The 22,297-nt window shown below is 43.6% G+C and overlaps 1 protein-coding gene across 3 annotated transcripts in view; it reads right to left on the bottom strand.

Moving 5' to 3' along the window:
- The window catches only part of WWP2 (WW domain containing E3 ubiquitin protein ligase 2), a 178,718-nt gene that overhangs the window by 52,045 nt on the left and 104,376 nt on the right, over positions 1-22,297 (bottom strand). For all 3 annotated transcript variants that reach the window (XM_054452729.2, XM_054452730.2, XM_063654488.1), the window contains 2 exons: positions 16,931-17,058; positions 1,437-1,653 (listed from right to left, as the gene is read on the bottom strand). In XM_054452729.2, the coding sequence (XP_054308704.1) occupies positions 1,437-1,653; positions 16,931-17,058 (345 nt within the window). The remainder of the gene's footprint in view (positions 1-1,436; positions 1,654-16,930; positions 17,059-22,297) is intronic.

Below are 22,297 nucleotides of genomic sequence, written 5' to 3'. Positions count from 1 at the left end.
TCCTGGTTCAGAAGCATTCTCTTCCTTTAGGGCCCCTTCACAATCACTTGAAAAATATCACTTACCAGGTGTAACACCCACCAATCAGTGAGGGTTTCATGTTCACCATCTTCTTTGAGTCCCTTAACTTCCTGGGGAGATATGTATGATATCTCCACCTTACCAAGAGGCTAAGTCATTTGGCCAAGGTCACATGGTGGGGGGGATTCAAACCCAGAGCTATTTGATTCCCAGGTCCACGCTTGTAATCTCCACTCACCATATAACCAAACTTGAACTTCCCTTTGGCTTACAGGGGCTGTCTTCTTATTATCCAAGGTCTTTGCTGTCAGATTTAATTTTTATTTTTGAGACAGGGGTCTTGCTTCGTAGTCCAGGCTGGGGTACAGCGGTGTGATCACAGCTCACTGCTGCCCCTAATTCCCGGCTCAAGCAATCCTCCCACCTTGGCTTCCCCAGTAGCTACGACTACAGGCACAGGTCACTGTGCTCACATTTGTGTGTGTGTGTGTGTGTGTGTGTGTGTGTGTGTGTAGGCAGGATATCACTATATTGCCCAGGCTGGTCTCAAACTCCTGGCCTCAAGTGATCTTCCCACCCCAGCCTCCCAAAGCACTGGAATTGATTGGCACGTGAGCCACCACGCCATCTGACTGAACTAAAGGATGGCAAGAGGGCCAGGTGTGGTGGCTCCTGCCTGTAATCCCAGCACTTTGGGAGGCCGAGGCAGGTGGATGATGTGAGGTCAGGAGTTCGAGACCAGCCTGGCCAACATGGCGAAACCCTATCTCTACTAAAAATACAAAAAAATTATCCAGCGTGGTGGTGTGAGCCTGTAGCCCCAGCTACTTGGGAGGCTGAGGCAGGAGAATCACTTGAACCCAGGAGGCAGAGGTTGCAGTGAGCCGAGATTGTGTCATTACACTCCAGCCTGGGCGACACATTAAGACTCCATCTCTTTAAAAAAAAAAAAAAAGGATGGCAAGAAAACTTGTAGTTTATGTTAACTTAAATCCCAGTTATGAGAATAACATACAGCAATATTCACAGCCTAAAACCCAACTCCTCCGTGGGCTGATAAGATAAAATTCAAGAGAGAAAAGCTGTTTTCTAGGCAGGATCTAGGCGAACACCCTCCAATGATTCAGGAAAGCAAAATGAGCTCCTTGTTCCATAAAAGCCACACTCTTTGAGTCAAGCTGTTCATTTCAAGTCACGGTACAAGGTAGCATTGATTCTGCCCCAAGCTACTGAGATTCTTTTTAAGATTTATGTAGAACAAGCAGTTCTTCCACACCTCCCTTGCTTCAATGCACAGCAGCCTCCCCAGAGTCTACTAGCCACTAGGTAATAAATAACCACGTTGTTTCTGCCCCCGTAAAGGAGCCTCAGTCTTTGAGGAGGAGAGATCTGTTATGGGACAGAAGACTACTCACCCAGCAGGCAGAGCGTCGGGGGCCTGGGCAGCCGCTGGGAGCTGCTGTGTACCCAAACCCGAAGTGCTGGGTTCCTCTCCTTCAGCCGGTGTGGCTGGGGCAGGGAGAGAAGTCGTGTTGGGATTCAGGGTCGCACTCAAGGGTGCAGCAGGTGGGGACGTCACACCAACAACGGAAGGTTCTTCGGGATCAGTGGCTGTTGTGGGTTCGTCATTCACTGAAGATGCACAAATCATACTTTAAAGATCAACTAAGAAAGAGAATTTTATTTATACTTGCTAGGTTTTTCACTTAATAGGCTAACATGGTATCTACAATGTTACACTACATGTATTGGGCGACAGCAAAAAGTTTTACAAAACATGACTTTGGAAAGTACAGCAAGTCATTAATGCCAGTCCAAAGGAAATCCGGATGAATCTGAAATAAATATATTAACTACCTTTTTTACATAACTTTATCAAGTTTTTCTAACATACTATGGTTACATTTACATTTATTGCAACAAAAGAGTAGCAGGAAAGATGAACACAACAGGAATGTGTTGGGGCCAGGCACCGTGGCTCACAACTGTAATCCCAGCACTTTGGGAGGCTGAGGCGGGTGGATCACTTGAGGTCAGGAGTTCGAGACCCACCTGGCCAACATGGCAAAACCCCGTCTCCACTAAAAATACAAAATTTAGCTGGGCATGGTGGTGCATGCCTATAATCCCAGCTACTTGGGAGGCTGAGGCAGGAGAATCGCTTGAACCCGGGAGGCAGAGGTTGCAGTCAGCCAAGACTATGCCACTGCACTCCAGCCTGGCAAAAAATTTGCCTGACAGCAAAATTCTGTCTCAAAAAAAAAAAAAGTGTTGGGGCTAAATGCAGCAAGGCCAAGTTAGACGGTCACATCCTTTTCTTTAAATTTGTCATTTGTTTGCTAGACATGACTAGCACCTTCTTTCAAAAAGCTCATACACACTAAAGAGGCAGAAAACTTCCAATAATGTGCTCATTCTTTTAAAGGCTCACGCTCAAAGTAGGATGCAAGAAGGGCTCGCAGCTTAAGGGTCTTCTCTCTGAGATAATAGACAATGAGACAGAAGTGAAACACACTAGTCCCCCAGTCTCCCTATTTCACCATCTCTTCACTTCTTTGATGATCACTTATGTTCACAAGGACCCCAAGGTGCATTGCAATACCCTCTAACTCAAAAAAGGATCAAATAAGGTTTCAAAGAACTGTGGTTCTTTGGAAGTGATAAGCTATATGCAGAGAATTTTCCATATATATGATTGCATATGTGTACATGTATACTAGACATTCTTAGGAAAACGCCTTAGTCATCATTTAGCCTCATCTTCCTAATGCAGAAATTCTTTTTGTTGTATCCCTAACAAGTGGCTATCCAGATTCTTCGTGAACATTTCTTACGGGGAGCTCACTACAGAATCATCCCATCGTTGAACAGATGTACTTGCCAGAAAGTTGGTGGGGGGTTTGTTTTGTTTTGAGACACAGTCTCGCTCTGTCACCCAAGCTGGAGTAAAATGGTGCCATCTTGGCTCACTGCAACCTCTGCCTCCCGGGTTCAAGCAATTCTCATGCCTCAGTCTCCCAAGTAGCTAGAATTACAGGTGTACGCCACCACACCCAGCTAATTTTTGTATTTTTAATAAAGATGGGGTTTCACCATGTTGGCCAGGCTGGTCTCAAACTCCTGGCCTCAAGCGATATGCCCACTGCAGCCTCCCAAAGTGCTGGGATTACAGGCATGAGCCAGGGCACCTGGCCCAGAAAGTTGTTTGTTTGTTTTTTTTTTCTTCGTGGGAAGCTGATTCTATTACCTGGTCTGAGTACCATTTCTATCTCCAAAGCAATTCAAAGTATCTAGGCCGGATACCTAGATACTTTGCCTCTAATTCCAGCACTTTGGGAGCCTGAAGCAGGAGGATTGCTTGAGCCCAGGAATTCCAGATCAGCCTGGGCAACCTAGTGAGGACTCATCTCTACAAATAATTTAAAAGACTAGTTGGGCATGGTGGTGCCCACCTGTGATTCCAGCTACTCAGGAGGCTGAGGGAGAATCACTGGAGCTAAGGAGATGGAGGCTGAAGTGAGCCATGATTGTACCACTGCAACCCAGCCTAGGTGACAGGGTGAGACCCATCAATCAACCAACCAACCAATCAATGGCTACTGTTTCATGTTAGTATTCCCTTTTCTAGTAAAGAGGCCTACCATTTCTTCAGTGTTTCTAGGCAACCCCCCTTTCCCGATCATCTGGCTGCCCTCTTCTAGATATCGTCTACTGCCTCTTCTAGCTAATCATATCAGGAACTAAACATAATAAATCACATACCATGAGGCCAGCAGAGTCAGATTACCAACTTAAATACCAGGTAACATTTCCAGAACACCAGCACGTGCAGGAAAGGTGCAAAGCACTTTAGATTATCTCATTTAGGCCTCACATGCAACCCCACAAGTTAGTTACAATTGATATCCCCACTTAACACTTAAGGAAACTATGGCTCAAAGAGGCTACAACACCTCTCAAGGTCATATAGCACCTAATTCACACCTTGCTGTCTGCCTCCAGAGCCTAAACCACTTGTCACTATGCTCCACTTCTCCCTCCCTGCACATCCTCTAATTCAACCGAAGATTATAATAACTCTTAGCAACCATGTAAAAATTGGCACACATGGAACTGGTGGTCAGCTGAAAGTCAAATTTCTTCATATGATGTGATGGATGCCAAGCTAGAGCTTAACCAACAGGTAAAAGCCTGATGCTAGAAACTGGCTATGATTTATTTACTTGTTTTCTCTGAAGTATATAAAATATTGCCTGGTACATAGGCTAAATTAGTTGTTTAATAAATGACTAAATCTTGTGCAATTAATGTTTCCCTAACAGAAATGCAAGGCTTGATATTTATATTCCTATTCTATCTCAGGCAAGCCAGTAAAACACAACAGATGGCAATTCACTTTATGCACATCTATACATTTTACTCAATTTAAAAAAAATACTATGACTTTTTTCAGAGCTAGATGAATTTATTATAAAATTTATTAGGAAAACTAAATACACAAGAATAGCCATGAACATTCTAAAGAAGAAGAATGGTGTGTGTGTGTGTGTGTGTGTGTGTGTGTGTGTGTGTGTAGGAGGAGTTTGTAAAAGAGTGGTGTCTGTGTGTAGGGGAAGTTTCTAAATTATTAAAACATACTACAAAGCTACAGCAATTAAAACAATGTGGTACTGATGTATGAACAGGCAAGTGTCAATTAATAAGAAAGTTCAGAAATAGGCTTAAATAAATAATTCACTGAAGGCTGCAAAATAGTAATATTCTAATTCTACCACACCTTCTTCATTTATTAGCTACAATACTTCTATAAAGAGAAACTTCCCCTTATCAACTATTTGGCTTCCTGGAGGTTCAGTTTGTAAAGAAAAGGCAGGAGAATTGATTGCTTCTTTCCCTCTGTTTACCAGTCTTCAGAATGAGTTGATTTCCTTGCATCCTCTAAAAATGAACAATGAGGTTTCATTTTGTTTAAGAATCTTTATGAGGCACTGGATTCAAATATGTTTTAAAATATTTCAATCCATTGTTTTTTGTTTTTTGTTTTGTTTTTAAGATAGGGTCTTGCTCTGTCACCCAGGCTGGAGTGCAGTGGCACAATTATGGCTCACTGCAGCCTTGACCTCCCAGGCTCAAGCAATCCCCTTGCCTCAGCCTCTCAAGCCGCTGGAACTACAGGCTCATGCTACCATGCCTGGCTAATTTTTAGTTTCATTTTTTGTAGAGATAGGGTCTCACTATGTTGCCCAGGCTGGTCTCAAACTCCTGAGCTCAAGCGATCCTCCCACCTGAGCCTCCCGAAGTGCTGGGATCACAGGCATGAGCCACTGCACCCAGCCTAATATTCTTTTTGATCCTAAAATTGTCCCCATCCTTGGCTGGACTTAGTGGGGAAAGGGGAGGTGAATGAAGCTCTTCAAGTTAGCTTCAAATACCATGGGAACATTCTAAGATAATTACTAAATGAAAAAGTGCAGAACAATGTATAATTGTGCTATCATTTGTGAGTTTGTATGCATACACATGTGTGTGTTTTTTCAAGGAATATATATACATACGCTTGTATATTCCAAGAATATCTTTGAAAGAACCACAAGAAACACAACAGTGGGCCTTGGGGGAGGAAACTGAAGGTGAGCAGAATAGGAAAAAGACATTCTTTATACTGTTTAAGCTTTTATTTTTTTAAAGTTTTAGTAACATATATGTACTACTATTAAAAATAATTATTACGAAATAGCTGACCATGAAAAGAACAAAAGCAGAGCCCCCATGGCATGCCAGGGCAGAAGACCCTCCAATCAACACTACTCAGATCTGACTGTTCATGCAGCTGCAAATCTAGTTAGAAAGGTTCCCTCTAGGGCTGTACATGTCCACAGGCCTAACCAAGAGCCTCTGAGTCAACCTGGTTCACCCATAGTAGCTCTTCTATTTAACAGTTTTTGCAGGGTGGGGTGCGGGGAGGGAGAGCATCAGAAAGAATGGCTAACCGATGCTGGGCTTAATACCTAGGTGATGGGATGATCTGTGCAGTAAACCACCATGGCACATGTTTAACTGATGTAACAAACCTGCACATCCTGTACACGTACCCCAGAACTTAAAGTTGAAAAAAAAAAGTTTGTGCTATACCTTGAGTTCAGATTTGGAAATAGAAAAATATGAAGGCTAGATATCCTAGCATGGGCAAGCCTTCTGTGCCCATGAATACTCACAAAAAGTAGGAGTGAGTAAGTGAGTGTGTGTGTGTGTGTTTGTGTGTGTGCACATTCTTAGAACATGAAAGCCTGAAAGAACCTCAGGAGTCAATCCACCCCATCACAACTCACAGTCAGCAGAAATTAAGTTCTAACAATACATTACTGGCCCACAGTCACCCTGGTCAACCAGGGACAGGGCACCATACTCAAGTCTAATGAGGCTTCAAATAGAAAAACTGGATTGTCAAAGACAAGGAGTTACAAGTCCATCATGCCTTACAGAATTACTGTATTAATTTTTTTTTTTTTGAGATGGAGTCTCACCCTGCTACCCAAACTGGAGTGCAGTGACATGATCTCGGCTCACTGCAACCTCCACCTCCTGGGTTCAAGCGATCCTCCTGCCTCAGCCTCCCAAGTAGCTGGGATTACAAGCGTGTGCCACCACGCCTGGCTAATTTTTGTATTTTTAGTAGAGATGGGGTTTTACTATGTTGGCCAGGCTGGTCTTGAACTCCTGACCTCAAGTGATCTGCCTGCCTCAGCCTCCCAAAGTTCTGGGAGTACAGGCATGAGCCACTGCACCCGGTCTGCTGTATTAACTTTTAACTCTATTCAATATAGCCAATGTTCTCTTTTAATCCTAATTATTTGATGTACACCCATATCTCCCCAAAAGGACTGCACCCATCTTGAGAGAGAGGGCAGATTTGTTTCCTGCATTTTTCACTACTTCCACTCTCTGTCCCTTGTGTTCTTGCTGCATCTCTTTGCCCACATCAGCCTTCTTCCCTGAACGCCCTCCCCACCCCTGCGGGCCAGGGAAAGCACTCCACACTGTGAAGCCCACAGCACCCGTGGTCTCAGCTACTCAGCCGCACAGCCCCTGTGACATGTGCTGTTTTGACTTTGCTGACGTGTGGTTTCAACTTCTTTTCTGGAACAAGATCATAGGGCAGAGGCCTTATCTTATATGCTTTACATTGTCCACAGTGCTTAACATTTGATAAATATTTGTTCAAGAAATACTTATTCACTAAGCCCAATAACCTAGCAAAAGAAAGATATTTGATTGAATGCGAGAGTTTTAAAGGGAAAAGAAAAGAAATAAAAAAAATTAAAAACTAAAAAATAAAAGAAAGATATTTGAAATACAACTACTTGACATTTGTATAACAATATCATTTACAAAACAGATTCTTTAGGCTGAGCGCAGTGGTTCACACCTATAATCCCAGCACTTTGGGAGGCCGAGGCAGGTGGATCACTTGAGGTCAGGAGTTCAAGACCAGCCTGGCCAACATGGCAAAACTCTGCCTCTACTAAAAATACAAAAAATTAGCTGGGTGTGGTGGCGTGTGCCTGTAGTCCCAGCTACTAGGGAGGCTGCGGCAGGAGAATCGCTTGAGCCCAGGAAGGGGAGGCTGCAGTGAGCTGAGAGCATGCCATTGCACTCCAGCCTGGGTGACAGAGTGAGACTGTCTAAAAAATAAAAAATTTTAAAAATTTAAAACCATAGGTTCTTTTTGTTTTATTTTGGAATAATTTTGGATATTATTTTCAGAAAATCTGAAAACATAGTATGGTCTTCACCCAGTTTCCCTTAATAATACTATCTTATACAATCGTGGCACATTTGCCAATGCTAAAATAATAATTACTATACTACTATTAACTAAACTCCAGACTTTATTTGGATTTCAACAACTTTTGCACTAATGTTTTGTTTCTGTTCCAAGATCCAACCCAGGATCCTGCATTGCCTTTAGCAAGTTTACTTTTATTAGCTCATTGATCCTCCCAATGCCCTTATGAGGAAGATATTATTATTTCCATTTCACTGCAGACAAAACTGAGGCTCGCAGAGGGACCACTCAGAGAGGCGTTGTGCAGTCAGCAAGTAGCAGAACCAGTACTCAAACCAGAACACCATGAAGTAAAAACAGTGGGCGTGGGGAGCGAAGATGGCTTCGATGTTTCCCAAATGGGAGGGAAAGTAGGGCACCAAAGACCGGGAAAGTGGGGTACCAAGGAGGGAAAGTGGGGTACAAAATGGTAAGCAGTAAGATGGCAGTTGCATGGCCTCTGCTTTCTATAACCTTGGGTATTTCACAAGGTTCCCTCTGTGATGTTGGTGAAACATTCCAACTTTATGAATCACATATTCATTCAAGACTGAGACACACTCTAGTCACAGTTAGCCAAAAAAAAGATCAGGAATTGGAAATTCTTTTGCTTAATCCTAGAGACACTGCCAGCCCACTATGTGTTCCAAGATGCTTAGGTGTGTGTGGTGTATCACAGGCTCGTGGTGGACACTCAGGACTTTTCGGCCCTGCACTCAGGCACGTAGAAAGCCAGCACCAATAACAACAGCTCTTTCTACTGAAGATCAGCTCGTAACATGTGGGCCACAGTAAAGCAGTTGGTGTCTTTCACCCGTGAAACACAAGCAACTGCACTGCCAAGGCAGCTGATCAGTCAGCTCTTCACGAGAGCAACCAAAACTGGACAAAGATTTTGTAATTAGCACGGCATGGGATGAGTGAAGCTCATATAAAGAAAAACAGTTATATTACGTGGGGAAAAAAGGAGCAAAACTTAAAAATGGACAAAGCCATACTGTGTTACCTGATTGATGGGAAGGTAAAATCCTTCCCCGGTTTATATACAGATGAACATGGTTCCTACTTACATCCTACTGTGCTTCAAAGAATTCAAAGTCTGAAATTTGTTTTGAAAATGTATGAATGACCAAAGAATATCATGGAGGAAGAAAAAGGCAAAACTAGCTCTTCCAGACATTAAAGAAAATACAATAACACATCAGTAATAAAAATCATATGGGACTTACTCAAAACAAGAAACAAATTCTCACTGTATGTAAGAATGTTAAAAGTGATCAACACTAAAAAAAAATCACAGTAAAAAATGACACTGTTTACTTAATGTCTTTGTGATAATAGGATCCCAGCATAGAAAATAATTCAGACCCAGTCCTCATTTTATATACATACATGTCTATATAATATATATTATGTATAAATACATATTTATAGTTATATATTATAGTGACATATATATCACTATAAATTCCAATGGGATATTTATTTTGATAACATCATGAAGAAAGCAAGCAAAACAGAAAAAAGTATTTATCTCTGCATATCCAATGTGGCCATAAAGAAAAAAAAAAGTATCTCATTTTATAGACAAGAACTTTTACATTATTGATGCAAAAAGTGAAATTATACACATTTTTTAAATGCGCAGGCCTAATTATTTTTAAAATTCTTAAATCCTTTTCTGCAATACTCACAGAAGTAAGATAAAATGCAAAACGGTGATATGGGAAAACTTACAAATATAACAGATAAAATTTGCAGCTACACAAAATTACCATACAAAATTACCATACAGAATTACCACAGTAATTCCACTCCTAGGTATACAACCAAAAGAACCGAAAGCTTGGGCTCAGATACTTGTACAGCCAAGTTCTCAGCCATATTATTCCAACAGCCAAAAGGTGGAGACAACCCAAATGTTCATCCACAGATGAATGGAGAAACAAAATGTGGTATGTACATACAATGGAATATTATTCAGCCTTAAAAAGGAAGGAAATTCTGATACACGCTACAACATGGATGAATCGAAAATGCCACACTAAGTGAAATAAGCCAGACACAAAAGGACACGTTAGTCCACTTATATGAGGTATCTAGAATAAGAAAATGCAGAAACAGGAGAATAGGGGTTACCATGGGCTGCGGGTGGGGGGCGGGCAGGTTGGGGGGAAATGTTATTGTTTAATGGATACAGAGAATCCGTTTGGGATGATGAAAAAGTTCTAGAAATGGACACTGGTGGTGATAGTTACCCAACATTGTGATTGAACTTAATGCCACTGAATTACACACCTAAAAATTGTTTAAATGGTAAATTTCATGTTATGTGTTTTTTACTACAATTTTTAAAAATTAAAAGTGCTACTCTGATGAACACTTGAGTGATAAGAAAGTAAAACAGCCTTACCAAGAAAAGCGACAGGGAGAAGGTTTGAGTAGTCTGAAAAGAAGATCAAACCAGCCTTGACATTCTCTTAAGCCAAAGCCTAATCCGGAGCAAGACCTTAACTCTCTTCAATTCTATGAAGGCTGAGAGAGGTGAGGAAGTTAAAGAAGAAAAGTTGGAAGATAGCAAAGATTGGTTCATGAGGTTTAAGGAAAGATGCCTCAAACACAACATAAAAGTCCAAGTGAAGAAAATCCTGATGAAGAAGCTGCAGCAAGTTATCCAGAAGGTCTAGCTAAGATCATTGACAGGGTTGGCTACACTAAACAACAGCTTTCAATGCAGATGAAAGAGCCTTCCATTGCAAGAAGATGCTACCTTCGACATTCATAGATAAAGAGAAGTTAATACCTTCAAAGCTTCAAAGGACAGGCTGTCTCTCTTCTTAGCAGCTAACATTGCTGGTGATTTTAACTTGAAGCCAATGTTCACTTAACATTCTGAAAATCCTAGGGCCCTTATAGATTATGCTAAATCTACTCTGCTTGTGTTTTATAAATGGAGCAACAAAGCCTGGATCACAGCACATTTGTCTGCAGCATGGTTTACTGAATATTTTAAGCCCACTGTTGAGACCTACTGCTCAGGAAAGAATATTCCTTTCAACATATTACTGCTCATGGATAATGCATCTGGTTACCCAAGAGCTCTGATGGAGATTTACAAGGAGATTAATGTTGTTTTCATGCCCGCTAACACAATATCCATTCTGTAGCCCATGGATCAGGGAGTCATCTTGCCTTTCAAGTCTTACTATTTAAGAAATACATTTTATGGCTTGGTACAGGTGCTCACGCCTATAATCTCAGCACTTTGGGAGGCCAAGGTAAGTGGATCACTTGAGGTCAGGAGTTTGAGACCAGCCTGCCCAACATGATGACACCCTGTCTCTACTAAAATACAAAAATTAGCCGGACGTGGTAGCAGATGCCTGTAATCCCAGCTACTTTGGAGGCTGAGGCACAAGAATCACTTGAATCCGGGAGGTGTAGGTTATAGTGAGCCAAGATCATGCCACGGCATTCCAGCCTAGGCAACAGAGTGAGACTCCATCTCAAAAACAAAAAACGAAAAAAACAAAACAAAAAAACATGCCCCCAAAAAAACCAAATACATTTTATAAGGCTATAACTGCCTTAGATCATGATTCCTCTAATGGATGTGGCCAAAACCCACTAAAAACCTCCTAAAGGCTTAAGCCTACAATCTCAGCACATTGGGAGGCCAAGGCAGGCAGATCACCTGAGGTCAGGGGTTCAAGACCAGACTGGCCCACATGATGAAACCCCATCTCTACTGAAAATACAAAAATTAGCTGGGTGTAGTGGTGCATGCCTATAATCCCAGCTACTCCTGGGACTGAAGTAGGAGAATTGCTTTAACCCAGGAGGCGGAGGTTGCAGCAGTGAGCTGAGATCAAGCCACTGCATGCCAGCCTGGGCAACAAGAGCAAAACTCCATCTCAAAAAAATAAAAAAATTAAAAAAAAAAAAAAACTAAAAAGGACTCACCATTCTAGATGCCATTAAGAACATTTGTGATTCATGGGAGGAGGTCAACATATCAACACAACAGGAGTTTGGAAGAAGCTCAAACCCTGATGGATGGCTTTGAGGGGTTCAAGATTTCAGTGGAGGAAGGAAATGCAGGTGTGGTGGAAATAGCAAGAGAGCTAGACTAAGAAGTAGGCCTGAAGATGTGACTAAACTGCTTCAATCTCATAAGAAGACTGGAATGGATTAGGAGTTGTGTCTTATGGATGAGCAAAGAAAGCAGTTTCTTGAGATGGAATCTACTTCTAGTGAAAATGCTGTGAACATTGTTGAAATGACAACAAGGATTTAGAATATTCCATATACTTAGTTGATAAAGCTGTGGCAAAGTTTGAGAAAATTGACTGCAAATTTGAAAGATTTTCTTTTTTTTAAAATTATTATTATTATTATACTTTAAGTTTTAGGGTACATGTGCACAATGTGCAGGTTAGTTACATATATATACATGTGCCATGCTGGTGTGCTGCACCCATTAACTAGTCATTTAGCATTAGGTATATCTCCTAATGCTATCCCTCCCCGCTCCCCCCATCCCACAACAGTCCCCAGAGTGTGATGTTCCCCTTCCTGTGTCCATGTGTTCTCATTGTTCAATTCCCATCTATGAATGATAACATGCGGTGTTTGGTTTTTTGTCCTTGCGATAGTTTACTGAGAATGATGATTTCCAATTTCATCCATGTCCCTACAAAGGACACGAACTCATCATTTTTTATGGCTGCATAGTATTCCATGGTGTATATATGCCACATTTTCTTAATCCAGTCTATCATTGTTGGACATTTGGGTTGGTTCCAAGTCTTTGCTATTGTGAATAGTGCTGCAATAAACATACGTGTGCATGTGTCTTTATAGCAGCATGATTTATAGTCCTTTGGGTATATACCCAGTAATGGGATGGCTGGGTCAAATGGTATTTGTAGTTCTAGATCCCTGAGGAATCGCCACACCACAATGGTTGAACTAGTTTACAGTCCCACCAATGGTGTAAAAGTGTTCCTATTTCTCCACATCCTCTCCAGCACCTGTTGTTTCCGGACTTTTTAATGACTGCCATTCTAACTGGTGTGAGATGGTATCTCCTTGTGGTTTTGATTTGCATTTCTCTGACGGCCAGTGCTGATGAGCATTTTTTCATGTGTCTTTTGGCTGCATAAATGTCTTCTTTTGAGAAGTGTCTGTTCATATCCTTTGCCCACTTTTTGATGGGGTTGTTTGTTTTTTTCTTGTAAATTTGTTGAAGTTCATTGTAGATTCTGGATATTAGCCCTTTGTCAGATGAGTAGGTTGCAAAAATTTTCTCCCCCTTTTTGTAGGTTGCCTGTTCACTCTGATGGTAGTTTCTTTTGCTGTGCAGAAGCTCTTTAGTTTAATTAGATACCATTTGTCAATTTTGGCTTTTGTTGCCATTGCTTTTTGTGTTTTAGACATGAAGTCATTGCCCATGCCTATGTCCTGAATGGTAATGCCTAGGTTTTCTTCTAGGGTGAAAGATTTTCTACTGTTGCTGAAATGCTATCAAACAGCATCGCATGCTACAGAGAAATCTTTGATGAAAGGGAGAGTCAACTCATGCGGCAAATTTCATGTTGTCTTATTAGAAATTTCTACAGCCACCCTGACCTTCAACAACCACCATCCTGATCAGTCAGCAGCCATCAACATCGAGGTGAGACCTTCCACCAGTGAAGAGATCTCCACTGGCTAAAGGCTCAGATAATTGTTAGCATTTTTAGCAATAAAGTATTTTTTAATTAAGGTGTATACATTTTTTAGACATAATGCTGTTGTACCCTTTATGGACTACAGTACAGTGTAAACATAACTTTTATAAGCACTGGGAAACCAAAAAATTCATGTGACTTGCTTTTTTGTGATATTTGCTTTATTGTGGTAGTCTGGAAACAAACCCATAATATCTTGAAGGTGTGCCTGTAATTTATGCCTTATGACAACTTATGAGATATATACTTTTGCTGTAATTTTTTTTTTTTTTTTGAGACAGGGTCTCAACTCTGTTGCCCAGGCTGGAGTGTAGTGGTGCCACCTCAGCTCATTGCAACATCTGCCTCCTAGGCTCAAACGATCCTCCTGGCTCAGCCTCCTGAGTAGCAGGGACTACAGATGCATGTCACCACGCCCAACTTTTGCCCTAATTTTATAAATGAGAAAACTAAGACCTACCGAGTCACTAGGCCTTAAACACATTAAAGATGAAGAATCGGAATCTGACCACGGCTGATGCAACTTCTGACTGATGTGTATGGAAATTACATTTAGGGAAGAAGTAAAATATGTAAATTTTGGGGCAAAGTCTTCAATAAAGAATTAGCAAGTAAATCATCCCATACAAGTCTCAATGAAGGGCTATGCCATTAGTCTATTTCTTGATTCCACCACTTCTAAAACTTAGAAATATAATATTTATACAGACAGGCTGCCATTCACTCTTGTTTTATAAAAATGGATACTTTATGGTTGTGACAACATAAAAAAACCACCTGGAACTCAGCTCCGGTTTGGCCTCAAATTTCTTTTTCATGCATAACTGCAGTGCACAGCCAAAAAAGGCTGCTAAATAAATCTCGCAAGTCTGTGGAAACTCTTCCAGGAGGCAGAGCTCCCCACCACCACCATCTTGGAACTGGTCCTCAGAGTTCTCACAGCAGCAGCCTGAGGGATGAAGATGTCCTCATTCACACCCTCAACCCCCCTCTGGTCTTGCGCTGCTGAAGAGGGGAGCTTCTGCCTGTTCCCCACGGCAAAGGTGACACTGTTCTGTACCCTTGGGGCAGACGTTATGAAGTACAGGCTGCCTGTGAGGTAAAGGTGAACCACCATCCCAGCAGAAAGGGGAGAGATGGACATCAAGCACTCAGCACTGGAGAGGGCAGAAATCCCTTCAGAGATGATCTTAGGAACAGGTTTGGGCATTGAGAGACACCACCATGAAACACTTCCAAGGCAGTCCGAGGTTAGAGACACCTGGCTTTTGAAGACACGGCTGGCACCTGCCTTGTCTGCTAGAACATAATGTTCCTAGAGATAAAGACAATAAGTAATGGTACCTAAAAATAAATGTAGGGGAAATACAGCTCTATTGAAATGTCCAAGAGTGACTCAAGGACCATCACCAAAGAAAATCCATTCACCAATAGTTTTTATAGGAAAAGTAGAGGTAGCTGCAGGAAACCATGATCTCAATAACACAGGCCCCTGGCAGAACAAAGCCGCTAGTAGCTCCGCCATGGCACCTGGGAATCAGCTAGTTCCTAAAAGCCAGTCCCCCGTCCCCATTTGTAAACACTGCCCTCCTCCACAAGCCATTGAGTTTTCTAAGCGAAAAATGCTTTCAGAGCTGCCTATGGTTCTCTATACCATAGCTCACGGCCATCACTTTGCTGTCTCCTTCACACAGACAGGAAGGCCAGGCTCAGTTACCACTGGATGTTCCAGCACAAGGATACAGTGGGTGGCACAGGGGCGCCAGGCAGCTGAGACGGCAGCCCTGGGACTCCCCACCTGCAGCTCCTCCTCTTCCCTAAGGCTCAGGGTGGGCTAGTCAGTTCACTCAAGTCCTTCAGGCAGGTCCCAAACTTCAGGGAGGAGGTCAGGCCACTGCACTCACAGTGCGCTTTGTAGGACACAGACCACACCATCTTGCAGTCCACTGAAGATGACAGGGTACCCAGGCAACAGCAGCAGCCACGGGGACTCTGAAGCCCCCATATGGTGCTGCCACAGAACTGAAGAGTATTACAAAGGAACCCAAATCAATTTCTTCCACTCAGTAAGTTTGTCACAGAGGTCACCTAACAATACCACAACAACACTTCCATGAAAAGGCACGCTGCTCTGGGTCTCCTGGCCTTTACGCCACACCTCTGCTGTCACGAGCATTAGAAAACTATCTCAGCGTCACTTACAAAATTTCAACACCTACATTCCTCTACCTACAATTCATCCAAGCGAAACAGCTACGTCCCGGCCCAGCTGCCCCAAATGAAGACAAACTACCAAACGACCAGCAGTCTCTAAAGATTTGACAATCTTTGAGAAGTTTAGAGAAATGAATGGGTTTGTTTTTTCTTTTTCCTTTTTGACTCTGTCCTGATGAGAGAGAGGGAGAGCAGGACGGAAAATGAGTTGTTTTGAAATAGGTCCTTCCCGTCTCACTTACGGGGAAGCAGAGCCAAGTGTGGGGAAGTTCTGTGCGCACGTGGACGGCACTGTCTCCTCTCAAATGGGGCCCCCATTGGGATGGCCCCAGCACACCCCTAAGTAGTTACCTGAAGTAGTTACCTGGCTTTGCCCTAGTCAGCATCTCAACCCATTTACTGGTGGTGCCATCATCTGACTCAGCTCTTAACAACAATACTTAGTCCTATATTTCCTTAGTCTGATAATTCCCTTACATGAAGGAAATGAAAAATATGCTATGTATAAATGAGATATCCTCCCCAACGTGAAATCCAATGCAGATAAGAAATGAATAGAAAGGCTAGGCACGGTGGCTCACGCCTGTAATCCCAGAACTTTGGGAGGCCAAGGCGGGCGATCACAAGGTCAGGAGATAGAGACCATCCTGGCTAACACAGTGAAACCCTGTCTCTACTAAAAATACAAAAAATTAGCCAGGTGTGGCGGTGGGCGCCTGTAGTCCCAGCTACTCAGGAGGCTGAGGCAGGAGAATGGCATGAACCCGGGAGGCGGAGCTTGCAGTGAGCTGAGATTGCGCCACTGCACTCCAGCCTGGGCGACAGGGTGAAACTCCATCTCAAAAAAAAAAAAAAAAAAAAAAAAGAAATGAATAGAAAGACAAGACTTTTTACTTCTGTGCAAATGAGTATTTTAGAAGAGCGCAGTCATATGGAGAATAACCTTGGCTGTACAGAATATGCCAGAGAGAAGAAGATGGGTCAGTAGAAAGACTGATGGATTCAAATCCAGTTTAGTCCTAGAGCCTTCTGACGCCCACCCTCTATTCTGACACAGTGGGCAGGATCCCGTGTCCACGTTAGAACGGGTGAGAGCCCACAGCTTCAGTGCAGGCTGGCGTGCAGTGCCATCACTCACCTGTGCCATTGGCCAAGCCACTGTGGCCTGAGTTCTTGACGGGCTGGCGGTGCCGGCTCCGAGCACCGGGGCTTTGCTCGCCGGTTGCTGGGGTTGTTCTGGCTGAAGCACCTGAATGTCTGTGCGTCCTGGGGGTTCAAAGTAGAAAGCAGACAGACATAAGTCACTGTGAAAAGGACAGAAGTGTTTCCTACCTAAGTCATCATATTCCCTTCTCCTGCCATTTATTGGAAACAAGACCTTTAATAGCCCCTCTAGTTTTGGACTCAACAGAAGCTGGTTCCAAGCACAGAGACCCAGGGAAGTTTCCTTTTTGGTAAAAGCTCAGAAGGTAACTTTGTGTAAACTTTTCCACTTCAAGTAAACAAATACAGAGTGAATTGCCCCTACATCTGAAATAATTGGCAGAATATCCTGTGACCATCACATTATTTTTATTGGGCTCAAATGTTACAAATAAACAAGAATCACCGGACAGGCTCAGATGAAATATTTCCCCCATTAGGCAAGAAGAGCTCAAAACTTATCCAAAGCAATTTTCTCTATAGCTAGAAAGATGATTCCCTTAGCAATAAAAGTCAAGGGGCATTAAACAACTTTCAGTCAATGCATATGTTGACACTTTTTGTTGTTGTTGTTTACTTGTTAGTTTGTTTAGAGACAGGGTCACACTCTGCTGCCCAGGCTGGAGTGGCACAATCATAGCTCATTGCAGCCTCAAACTCTTAGGCTCAAGTGATCCTTCTACCTCAGCCTCCCCAGTAGCTGGACTATAGGCACACAGCACCACAGCTGGCTCATTGTTTTATTTTTGGGGAGATGGGGTCTTGCTATGTTGCCAAGGCTGGTCTCGAACTCCTGAGCTCAAACGATCCTCCTGCCTCAGCCTCCCAAAGTGCTGGGATTACAGGTATGAGCCACTGTGGCTGGCCTAGACATGTTTTATCTAGAAAAGGTGACTCAACAATCCATCCAAGTAAATGAGAAGCAATGCAGAAACGGACCCAAATCACAAAGAAAAGTGTGGAATTTAGCAGCAGAAAACCTATCAGGCATCTTCAGAGAACACAAGGCAACAGGTAGCATGTGCTCTCAAGTTCTTTTTGCAGCTTGACTTTGCCCACTCAGTGAAAATGTCTAAGCCTCCCTGTCCTTCGGTTCATCTGTTTCACCAAACGAGGCTCTTCTACTACTAAGCATCTACTGCTTTGCAACTGTGAGATGGTTCAAATACCATCCAGTGAAGAAAAGATCACCCCTCTCCAGACAGAGAAACAGAGACCCAGAGACAATTTGTACCATGCAACATGGGGCAATAAAACTACTCTCAACAATAAAGGTGGCTGGGCACAGTGGCTCATGCCTGTTAAATCCTAACACTTTGGGAGGCCAAGGCGGGAGGATCACTTGAGCCCAGGAGTTTGAGACCAGCCTGGGCAACATAATGAGACCCTGCCTCTACAAAAAATAAACAAAATTAGCTGCACTACTGGTGCATGCCTGTAGTCCCAGCTACTCAAGAGGCTGAAGTAGGAGGATCACTTGAGCCCAGAAGGTAGAGGTTTCGGGGAGCCAAGATCATGTCACTGTACTCCAGCCTGGGTGACAGAGTGAGTGAGAGTGTCTCCAAAAAAAAAAAAAGCCAGTAAATAAATAAAGGTAATAATAATGGCTACAGAAGTATATAATATTTACTGAACTCTAACATTATGTTCCAGGCACTGTGTGTGCTATGCATGTTACATATATTTTCTCATTTAACATGGGAACCCTAAAGGTAGATTAATATTATTATCCCCACTTTACAGATAAGCAAACAGACACAGAGAAGCTCTACAGAAAGTAAGCCAAATGATGCAAAGATTCATATACAGGCAGTTTAATGTCAAGAGCATAGGCTCTTAGGTCAGAAGATGGGAGAGGAAGCCTGAACTCAAGCTGAATTCCTCTTGGGCTATTTTTTTGCTGGTCATTTGGACAATGGTGAAATTAAGAGCTGTAACAGAAAGTTCCCCACTGGGAGGATCCACCCCCAGCAGAACAACTCTGCTGGGAGTCTTTGGTCCAGCATGTTGGGGTGGTCAACAGGAGGCTCCTTGAGGGATATGAACCACCTTCACTAGCTACCTTCTCTAAAGTAAGAAACAGAATTTGACAAGATGAACATAAACCAAAATCTTAACGGTCATTATCTTTGGATATTGGGAATACAGAAACCCTTTTGTGCTCTTCTAGATTTTTCCAGCTTCCTTCATTGAGCTTGTATACTTTTGAGTAAGGAAGAAAACATGAATTTTTGGCTGGGTGCAGTGGCTCACACCTGTAATCCTAAAGCTTTGGGAGGCTGAGATGGGATGGCACTTGAGCCCAGGAGCTTGAGACCAGCCTGGGCAACACAGGGAGACCCCATCTCTAGCAAAAAATTTTAAAAATTAGCCAGGTGTGGTGGCACGCCCCTGTGGTCCCAGGTACTTGGGAGGCCAAGGCAGGAGGATCACTTCAGCCTGAGAGCATGGCAAAAGAGTGAGACTTTGTTTAAAAAAAAAAAAAAAAAAAAAAAAGTTTAAGTTTTTCTTGCCCCCAATCCCCAACAAAAAAAAAAAAAAGGAGAAAAGGAGAAACGTAGCAAACTCTGGAGTCCCTCATACTTAAACACTGCATGGCAATGGAGACGGGGTATGACTGAGCTGTGGAAATAAAGACTCAATGTGGACTCTCTTTTTCCATCTTAACTTTTTCCCTGAGCTAATTTCATAAATCAAAAGCTGTTGGCCGGACGCGGTGGCTCATGCCTGTAATCCCAGCACTTTGGGAGGCCGAGGCAGGTGGATCACCTGAGGTCAGGAGTTCGAGACCAGCCTGGCCAACATGGCGAAACCCCATCTCTACTAAAAATACAGAATTAGCCAGGCGTGGTGGTGCGCGCTTATAATCCCAGCTACTTCAGAGGCTGAGGCAGGAGAATCACTTAGAAACCGGGAGGTGGAGGTTGCAGTGAGCCGAGATTGTGCCACTGCACTCCAGCCTGGATAACACAGAGAGAGACTCTGTCTCAACAACAACAAAAAGCTGTCAACCACACCTCAGTCAAAGATGAATATTTCTAAGTTCCCACTTCATGGGAAGAAATGTTCACCTTAAGCATTTCACCACAGCTCCTCCTCAAAAGTGGAATGAGCACAAATGAGTTCCAAAGGGAAAGGCAGGCAGCCCTCAGCAAGCTGGTGTGTGTGTGTGTGCGCATGTGTGCATGTGTGTGTGTATGTGTGTATATCTGTGCGTGTGCGTGTGTGTGCGTGTATGTGCACATGTGTATGTGTTGAGGGCAGAGAGATTGAGAGAGAAAATTGGTTAATAGAAGGTTTGTTTCAGCCAAGGATCCCTTTACTAGGATAAAAAGCCTCTCTGATTTGGAACTCGCAGCCCCCAGGAGCAAGCTGGACCCCTCAGGGAGCTGCAGGACCTGCAAGACGTGCACTGTCAACCCTTCAGACAGACTTGTCCATGATCAACTCCAGCCCCGGGTTCCTTGTCCCTCTGCAGAGCAGCTGGGCATGACAATAGGGTGAGTCCCATTACTCCCTGGCCCTGCCCTCCCTTCCCAGAAAGGGCATGTGGTTAGCGTGGAGAGAGAATACTTTCAGAAACACTTAACCACTAATGACAGCGGCTTACCCTGAATGATGGGCTGGGAAGGGCGGGATCAGCCCTAAGCTAGGGGCAGCTGGGACCACTTTGCATGAACTGCCACCTCCCTGCCCGCGGCCAGCCACCACCCCCCAACACACACACGAACACCACATCCCCTCTCCCCAGATTCTCCCCTTGCCCTAAATCTGGAGTTTCCAGTTTTTGGCTCTCGTGTTACCTTTAAAATAAGACACCTAAAAGGAAGAGAAGGTCTCAACATCTGAGGCAACTCCTCTCTTTGGCAGTTTCCTCTCTTGGAGAACTCACTCAACCCATAAAAGATGGGATCATATTGTGATGAAAAGCTGGCCCAGATGCTGAAACCACACATCGTGGGCCAAAATAGCACCCAGACAAATGCGGGGTGATGGCTGAGACAGCCAGGCTCAGCTCTGCCCATGACTTCAACCTTGGCCCAAGCCCCCTCACCATTTAGGGGGAAGGGACGAGTTATACAGCCCCCAGAACAGGCAGAAAGCAGTTAGAATGGCAGTGCCAGTCAGGCCAAACTCCACAAATGGTTTTAAGTCAACTCATTACAGAAATTCAGCTCTCTTTGTAGCACGCCCTTCTCAGGATGCAGTGTGTCCTCACCCAAGGTCCTCTCTCAAGAACTGAGGCCTCCTGAAGGCAGGCCAGCCACGACCAGGACCCACGTTCCCCAAAGCGGTTCTGACACAGATGAGGTCCACAGGACAGAGCTGCTCACTGACACTTGGCATTTAAGCTTTGATGGTCACAGCCCCGGCCTCCATCCTCAGCTACACCCTGACAGCCAGAGCCTTGGGTGTCATGGGACATCTGGTCTCGCCCTTCATGAGGGCCGCTGAAATGTACTCAATCATCCTTTTCTGAGTGTTAGGCCCCATTCTAGAGATAAAACAGAGTCCCTAACCTCAAAGAGCTTCCACCTTAGTGGAAATGCTGTGATTTGTAATTCTGCTCAGACACAAATTTCCATCATAGCACACAATGCTGCTTTGGGGAAGCCACCTGCTGGTGAGTGAGCCTGGCTGACCACGTGACAGTGTCACCTCAGTGCAGCCTTGTTGACCATTGCCACCTTTGCAACGGTTCATGTGGAGTAATTAAACAAAACAGGATTTTGTTTGTTTGGTTAAAAAGAAAAAAAAAAAAAAAACCTTGGCCAGGTGCAGTGGCTCATGCCTATAATCCCAGCACTTCGGGAGGCTGAGGCAGGTGGACCACCTGAGGTCAGGAGTTCGAGACCAGCCTGGCCAACATGGCAAAACCCCATCTCTACCAAAAACAGAAAAATTAGCTGGGCCTGGTGGCGCATGTCTGTAGTTCCAGCTACTCAGGAGGCTGAGGCAGAAGAATCACTTGAATCCAGGAGGCAGAGGTTACAGTGAGCCAAGATCGCACCACTGCATTCCAGCCTGGGCGACAGAGTGAGACTCCGTCTCAAAAATAAATAAATAAATAAATAAAAATGGAACTGAAAGCAAGACCTCAGGAGAGATATTTGCACACACAGGTAGACAACAGCATTATTCACAATAGCCAAGAGGTAGAAGCAACCCACCCTCGACGAATGGATAAAGTATGGTATATGCACACATATGAGTATTACTCAACCTTAAAAAGGAAGGAAATTTTGACACAGGCTACCACATGGATGAACCTCGAGGACATTATGCTAAGTGAAAGAAGCCA

This window comes from Pongo pygmaeus, chromosome 18, assembly GCF_028885625.2.
Source record: "Pongo pygmaeus isolate AG05252 chromosome 18, NHGRI_mPonPyg2-v2.0_pri, whole genome shotgun sequence".
Classification (NCBI taxonomy): domain Eukaryota; kingdom Metazoa; phylum Chordata; class Mammalia; order Primates; family Hominidae; genus Pongo; species Pongo pygmaeus.
This window is presented reverse-complemented; position numbering and strand designations above follow the sequence as displayed.